The 8486-nt window shown below is 29.4% G+C and overlaps 1 protein-coding gene across 1 annotated transcript; it reads right to left on the bottom strand.

Moving 5' to 3' along the window:
- Positions 1-964: 964 nt before the first annotated feature.
- LOC123302679 lies at positions 965-4104 on the bottom strand. Its single transcript, XM_044885720.1, has 3 exons — positions 3853-4104; positions 3175-3303; positions 965-3086 (listed from the first exon to the last, which is right to left on the bottom strand). Exons 1-3 carry the CDS (start codon positions 3875-3877, stop codon positions 1042-1044), a joined length of 2199 nt encoding a protein of 732 aa, XP_044741655.1. The 5' UTR covers positions 3878-4104; the 3' UTR covers positions 965-1041.
- Positions 4105-8486: the final 4382 nt, after the last annotated feature.

The following is an 8486-nucleotide window of genomic DNA, read 5'->3' as shown; positions in this document are numbered from 1 at the left end:
ATTGAGACTTACTGAAAGTTATTAAGTAGGCCACCTCATATAGCCTACACTCATGCGGGTAATCCCCCTCAATCATCCATATTATGGTGTCTCTAGCATTTCCTATTTGCACTTAAAAACAAAAAATTATAATTAATAATTTATTAGTTAACAATAAAATTTTAAACATACTTGTTGACACTAAATAATATAGATACAAACATAGTGGTGTTGACATTTTTTTTATTTTTTTTTATTACTTATCAAAATTATAAAACAAAAATTATCAAGTTCACTTGAATGAAAGACTAACTCAAGCTAGAAAAAATAATTCTATTTATATTAAAATAAATACAATCATGCAAAAATCATCTTGAGAAAGAATTTATAAAAAATGAATTTATTCGGGATATTATTAAGAGAATTTGATTAGTTGGCAATTCTCAAATAATTCAGTTCAGGGAATCTGCGTTAGAAATTCGATGCACCAATATATATATATATATATATATATATCGCTGGTCCGGAAGAAAAATGGCACAAGTCAAAATGATACATTTTTCAGGAGGAGACATTTAAGTTTATTATATAATCTTTTTTTTTTGTACAGCTAATGATAAGAATTTTTGCGGAACCCTTAGGCGATTAAAATTAAGGATATACTATTGAAATGCGGTTACGATGTTTTCAACTTTTAATAATGAAAATTGTGAGATGGGGAATAAAATTAGTCAACCAACTTTGACTTGTGACGTTTTTCATGCTTTCATATCTGAACATAAGACAGCACTTATGACGAAAGATTATGCCAAAAAAATGATCTTCAGGACTGCAGAGTAATTTGTCTGCCCTTTACTTACCTACCTACTTATTTTGTCTGTAGTAATCTCTAAAAAATTAGGAAGAAATAATGCTTTTAAATAGGCTATCTTTTTATTGTTGTAAAAATCACATAAAATTGTTACACATCACAATATAAAATCACATAAAATTACACGGCGCACGGCGAAAAGACGTAGCGTCTGATAGGGGCCTTAGTACAAGGAAATTCATTTTAATTCTTTACAAACTACTGTAGAAATTGTTATAGCACTGAGGTACACAATTTTTTTCTATTAATGAAAGAAGTCCCCTTTTCTTCGAATCGGTAATTCCGACCTTCGTGTGGTAGGCTGGCTTTGCTTTAACATTCTGTGATCGCGTTCTCTTGCTGACAGTTATTTCATCATATTCAGGGAACCCAAAAGATGTTTTATAATATACAGTGTTTGGCTCTTCTTTGATTACTTTTAAAATTTTAATATCTTTTAAAGGTATTTTAATTTGGATTCCTTGATCTTTCGTCAGTTGCTTTATATCTATAAAATCTTTGTGGCATAATTCATGAACAATATAGGGGTCTCCTGTTTTCTTGGCTGTTCTTATAAGGGTGTAATACTGATCCGGTAAATAGATAGGCCCTGCTTTTCTAGCTCTGGCAACTTGCCGTTCAATAATAGAGTGAGCAGCGTCGCCTTCATTTTGCGTATGGCCAGTTATGAGATATTTGTGAGAAATGCTTCTAATATTTGGAAACTTTTGAATAGCATATAGGTACATGCCTATAATAAATTGATTCTTTTGTTGGCCTGCGCAATTGTCACTGTAAAAAATTACGTCTTCTGGAGCAGTACTCTTGTTATTTAAGAGAGACAAATAGCTTAGGACACAACTCCCTATTTCTATTGCTCCCCTATGTGCTTCTCCTTCATGCCAGGTGTAGCAGTGCACCTCATTGTTTTTAATATTGCAAATTGTGAAATTATACACCGCTAATTTACTAACGTAATAAAATGGGGAAGTTTGACCAATTGGGCAAGGTAGCACTGCTTGTAGATCGTAAACAGCAACGGTAGATTCACCATTCTTGTCTGTTGTCTTTTCTTGTCGGGATAATTCTTTTTCCATCAAATGAGTTTCGTAATTTTCTTGCATTTTGGCTTTAGCTTCATCTTCGGCATGTTGGTAGGATGTGCACAGTTCACACTGATCCTTCTTAGGAACAAAAAAAGCCATGTTGTACTCCTCATTAAATATTCGCGAATACATAACGTAATTTCCAGGTGTTTTTTTATTTTCACGACACTCCTCTAAGTAATCCCTGTGTAAGTCTCTAATTGTTTTTCCTCCTTCAATGTAAGTTTTTTTAGAATCTGCCCTGCAGTAATGGCTTTCAATGCGTGGGATTTTGTCAATGTGGTTCCTAATGGACTGTTTTATCTCTTCAGGAACAGTTTTGTGGTTTCCATGCCTACCACGATTGTCTTGAAACACATAAGAACTCTTTTTTGTCAAAATCGTCCGTATTGGCCGATCAGTAATTGAAAGTGTGTTCTTAAAGAAAGTCTTGCAAACTCTCACACGTACATTGTCTCGAGTATGGAGAAAAAATGCGTTATTGGGAATTCGCTTGCTGTTTTCTCGCTTATACTCGTATTTGGGGTGTATTTCCTCAATACTGGACGATATAAAGCTGTGCTGTCGTTCAGTGCTTCCTAAAGCATAGAAAGATTGAAAGATGTGGGTCCTATCTTCATCTTTCATATTTTGGTAGCATTTTAGTCTGCATTTATTTTCACAAACAGGGCCGATTTCTTTGGCTAAAACTATACTTGTACTTTTGCCGAACGATGTGTAACTTTTTCCATGTGCCTTAAGTAATTTAGCTTTCGTCTTCTTCCACTTCTCTTCATGTCGAACTCTTTTTCTTCCTTTCTGAACTATTTCAGTCGCAGAATTTGTTTTTCTCTTCTTCGGAATTACCACATTATTATCATCATCAATATCAGTATCATCAGTGGTGACATCAGAAGGTGGCATGTCATCCTTAGGGACAAGAAAGTCTGGGTCCTTCACGCTATCATCGTCACTAAAATCGCTTTTATCACTTGTATCGGGAGCAAGCCCTTGTTTAGGAACTGGTGCCACAGAAAACATCGTAGCCTCAGAAGTTTCTGTGAGATCAGACTTTCCACTCTCGTTCATTGCTTCGTGAGACTGAAGTTCTGAAACTGTTGTTGAAGTCACTCCGATCGGCAAAGTTTCCGTAAGGGCAGTCTCATCGGTCTCTGTAAGAATTACGCATTGGTTTTTAAAATACCGAACCATGTAAGGAAGAAATGCCAACCTAAAGGCAAATGGATTCAAATTTATTACCTGCTTGTCCGGTAGAAAGGACCGCCATAATGCGTTTACTTTCCAGGTTTGTACTATCACCCTTTATTGTCCATTGCATATTCTTCTTAGCAAGTAGCATAAGAAGTTTACTTCGCTCGCTTGGATTTCCTGAAAAATGTGCAAATACTGGTCATTATTCCATAAGACTTGACTACAATTATTTCCTATGTATACTCAGCTCCAAAGAAAACCGACACTAAAAAAAACCCTATTTACAAAGAACTCGATTTCGATTGTCTGCATATGAATTTTTATATAGTTAGTTAGCAAGAATTTTATTCATAATTAATTATATTAAAGCAATTATTAACTAAAAGTCTAAAAATTCTTACACAGACTATCCAAATCGAGTTTTTTGTAAATGGTTTTTTTTTATTGTCGGTTTTTTTCTTTGGAGCTGAGTATACGTCACAAAAATAACAATAACTTTTTCGTTTATTAAAAACATAATCACTAAAAACGACACTTTTTGAGATTAATCCGGAATATTACTCATATAATAGTAGACATTTCACAAGAAAAACGTCATATTTACGTATGTGTGTACAAGAAATAGTAATAATGTAACTTGTGCATCATGAAAAACGACATAACCCAAATTGTGTCGTTTTTGTCGATTATAAAACATGATTATTTATTTAAAAAAATACAACTTACCAACTTGTGTCGTTTTTCTCGACATTATGCATGTACATTCATTAGTAGGTCTTAAGCACAACTGATGTGTGTCGTTCTTCTTCCTAAGTGGGGAACGGTTCACACCATAATGATAAACGACATAACTGCTCCATGGCGCCGAAAAAGAACACTAATATTGTGACGTTTTTCTAGCACAAAAAGTTATTTTTTTGAAGTCGCTTGGCACCAAAAGGTTAAAATAGTGGTTTTTAGACTTGTGTCGTTTTTCTTCCGGACCAGCGATATATATATATATATATATATATATATATATATATATATATATATATATATATATATATATATGTACCCTGATATCTTATTTGCCTCCATATACACAACAGGCGTTCAAGCCTCCCCCTGACAAAAAATGTTTAGAAATGTATAAAACATCAATAAAAGCTACGTTTGGTGTTTTAAATAAAATTTCAATCAGAGGGGTAAATTATTTAACAAAATAATGTATGTAAAAATTGCAATAATTAATATGGTAAGTGGCCTCCGATACACATCGCTAACATAATGCTACGTTATATACAATTGTGCCTCCAGCCTTGTTGCCACATCTTTTGAAGCCACTGGTAAATATGAAATGTTCTCTGTTATTACCCCTAATGAATCTATAGATATCAGATACTTTCTAGTTTTTCTATGATTGAATTTAGTTCTCGGCGTTCACTCAGTTTATTTTTCAAATATCTTGAAGTCCATGCATATAAATATTTTGTAATCTATTTATCTTCTTACAATTGTTGATATAATTTTATATTGAGCACAGAAGATTGGATGATAATTCAAAAACTTAGAGGTAATATGTTTGGCAAATGAAATTATACTATTTTTTTCATGATAATTTCCCGAGACCGATTTCATCATATTAAAAACGATTATTACAGTTGAGATAAAGTCTTATCAGTTGAATTAATACTCTATCGAAAGAAATAACGAGTTTCTGTATTTGAAATAATTTTCTATAATTATTTATCCCATTATTAACTTGTATTCATTTAATTTAATTTTTATCAAGGTTTATAAATAAATTTCAGATAAATATGACTATCATTTGTTTCTAAACACAAACAAAAAGTAAAAATTTCTTTTAATGAACAAATAAGTATTTACATGTAACCTAAATTTTTTAATTATTTGTCAAAATTGTGGGTGTAAAAGATGTCAACAGAGTTATTAAAGAATTTTATTAATTATTCTAAATTAGGAAAAGAACAATCTTCTGGTAGTTCTATAAATTTATATCAAAGTGACGAATGGATGAAACGAGCAAAAGTGATAAAATCTGAGATTACAACGGCTGATACTGCAATACATTTTAATAAATTTAAGTGAGATTTTTTTATTCTTAATCCTATTCATATAGTCTAATTATTTGATATAAAACAACTGGTACATTAACAATTGCTTTTATCCAAACTATTATAAGAATTATTTTGATAAGTAGTGATCATAGTAGTAATAACAGTAAATAATGTCTTTTTTAGAAAAGAAGGTTTAAATTTCGAGGAGTATTTAAAATTTATTGATGAGTTGGCTAAAAGTAAGAATATTCATCCTCAAATCATTAAATTTAAATTAGAAACATGTGGCAGTCCATGTCCTAACAGTATCACTGTAATTATAAAAATTGCTATAACAAATACATTTATATAAGTTTACTGTTCAAGTTTTTATCAGTAAACGTAGATTCTGTTTTAGACCGACTGATCCCAAAAAATTCTCTCAGCTTCATAAAAAAATATTTCGCGTTCCAATGAGATGAAAAACTTCAAGATTTTGTGCTCATCTATTTTTTATCATTAATATTGGAACTAGGATGTTGTATGAACATTTAATAATAATGAAAAAATCTGATTTATACAGTTTTGATGAAATCATATCGATGAACGTGAAATTGAGGAAATACGCTTTTTAAAAAAAAAAATAAAAAAAAAAAAAGAAAATTTGAAGCTATTGAATGATCTGCAATCAACTTATTTCCCATAATCTGCAGGAATAAAATTAATTTGCAATCTTCTAAGTATTCTCTTTTTTAATTTAATTTTTTTATTAATCATTAATTAACGTTTTGATGAATATAGTAATCACTATTTTAATAATCATTTTTTACTATTAAATTCGTCAATATTTGAAAAGTTAGATTTGAAATTTTGAAGTTGCTTTATTTTTATAGAAAAAAAAGATCAGAAATAAACTTATAAATGGCATGATGAGTTGATCCCTAATCATCCTAGAAATAATATAAGATTAATAGATAAATATTTGTTTATTTTATAAAAGTATAAAAGTAGTTAATACATTTTTTTTATGTAAAAAACTAGTTGTCATGATAAATTAAAAAGTAATGGATTAAGTAGCTGAAAATTTACTATGGAAATTGAACTATTATATCCTCTTTGTGCTCGACTTGCAAATCTTTCATGGCTTCATTTGCCATTTTGAGCATATCTCGAATCTAAAATCATTTTAAAAATTAATAATTACTTCAAGAAATCGTCATTTTATTTACCATTTGTTCGTCCGTCGGATCAATAGCCTCTGATGCCAAAATAATTTCCGGATTTGAAATATCGTTTAATAAACACATTGGTTCTATTGGATCAAACTTTAGATTATTTAGTTTTGAAGCATATAGCCTTGAACGTTCCTCGTACTCTTGGGGAGAAATTCCATCAAAATTAAATGATTCTACATTGATAAGATTACTGTAAAAATAATTAGCAAAATTTATATTTTATTTAAACTATATTTAAATTGTACTAGTAATAATTATTAAATTTTTAGATATACTTACTTGGCAAATTCCTCGTATACCCCATAATTATCATTTTCATGACCTGTTTCTTCATGATTACTTGTTGTAACAGTGGAGTGTTTTCATCAGTCTTAAAAAGGATCAATCGATATAAGTTTTATAATAAGCAAAAACAGAACATTGAATAGTGAGGGAAATTCTTGCAAAATTCTAATCTTATGAAAGTTTAATTTAAATAAATATCTTTCGTATGAATCTATAAAAATCATAAAATTTGTGAACACCAAACAATTTGAATAATAAAAAACTTTTGCTACATATAAATTAGATTAAAAGGTTAAAATTATATTTTTTTATCTGAAAATCAGTTTCCTCTCTAAAAAAAACTTTTTATTAACAAAGAAATAATTTCATAATAAAAGAGAATCATATCTCAACAAGATTTTTTCCGTAATACTTATCTAAACATTTGACAAAACTTGTTAATATAATTAAACATAACTAAATGTTTTTGATTGAATAACAACATACCTTAATATTATTTTTTTTGCTAAATAAACTGCAACAACAACCTATGATCACACACTATTAAAATGTTCGAAACCAAAGATTTAAATTATTTATTATAGTGGAACAAAAGACTGAAAACCGTTTTTATACATGTAAAATATGCACGAGGGATAAGTTGAGCACACGTGTTGAGACAAATATTTATACGTAGTAGATAAGGATGTAAACAAATGCTGTGCGTGTGAATCACGCTAAGCGTCCCGGCAATTGTCGATGTCTTTAGCCAGTCAGTAAGTCACAATCGAACGCAGCGTTAGTTTATAGACTGTTTTTATGTCTAAAAACATTTTTATGTATAATAAAAGTGATTATTGTTGAATAATAATTTTTGTTAAAAGTGTGTAAGTGTTCCTATAATAAAAAATTATTTGAAAAAGTGGCATATTTGAAATAATCGTCATTATACAGAAGGTAGATTTTTGTTTCAAAAGACAACATGAACAGGTAAGAATTTTCATGAATTTCTTCATTTATTAATCTCCTCTTACTAGCTTAAATCTATTTTTTAATTAATAATTAGATTCTTTCAATTTTATTCACTTGATTTTTAATCAATTTACTATACAAAATAAACATTTTTCTTACCAAATTCTTCATTTTAAACAGAAAAATAATAACAGCAGTAAATAAACAGTATTTTTGATATGTACACATTTACTTTAAATAGCGAAAAATAAGATGAATTATTTATAACAGTAATTATTTGTTCTACGGATATTCTTGCTTAATGACTATTAATTTACCTAAATTTTATATTTTTCATATCAATGTGGTCATAGAAAGATGATCGCAAACATGGATTCTATGGCAATCAAAATATTCGAAATAAATATGTCAATAATTAATCCATAATTTTTTTTCGTAGACAGTTTACTAGATTGGTTTATTATTTTTCTTTTCAATTAAAATAGAATAAAAAAATTCAGCAGTTGAGAAACAATTTTTTTTATATTTAATCATGTAGCTGACTTAGAAAATCAAAATAAAACATCGTCTCATGTCATTTATTGTCTTAATTAGTTTTGAATCTAGAACAAGCAGTCGGTTGAAGCAAACAACTTCATCATATGGAATAGAAGAAGATAATAGGGGAGCGGAGGGTATTGCCGTACACCTAACTTTAAACGTGCATTTCTCCGAAACTACTTAATAGAATTCAATGTATTATATATCAAACCATCCTAAATTTAATCTAGTTTTATATAAATAATCCATAATTGAGAGTGTCCAATATGACAGTGTCAAAATCAAAATATTTAAAAAAGTTATTTGTACG

Source organism: Chrysoperla carnea, chromosome X (genome assembly GCF_905475395.1).
Source record: "Chrysoperla carnea chromosome X, inChrCarn1.1, whole genome shotgun sequence".
Classification (NCBI taxonomy): domain Eukaryota; kingdom Metazoa; phylum Arthropoda; class Insecta; order Neuroptera; family Chrysopidae; genus Chrysoperla; species Chrysoperla carnea.
This window is presented reverse-complemented; position numbering and strand designations above follow the sequence as displayed.

Excerpts from the sequence above, each read along its gene's own strand:
- LOC123302679 (XM_044885720.1), bottom strand. The coding sequence starts at position 3,877 with ATGTCGAGAAAAACGACACAAGTTG. Across the intron at positions 3,304-3,852 it reads GAGAAAAACGACACAAGTTG|GAAATCCAAGCGAGCGAAGT; the intron begins GTAAGTTGTATT and ends CACATTTTTCAG. Across the intron at positions 3,087-3,174 it reads CCTTTCTACCGGACAAGCAG|AGACCGATGAGACTGCCCTT; the intron begins GTAATAAATTTG and ends TAATTCTTACAG.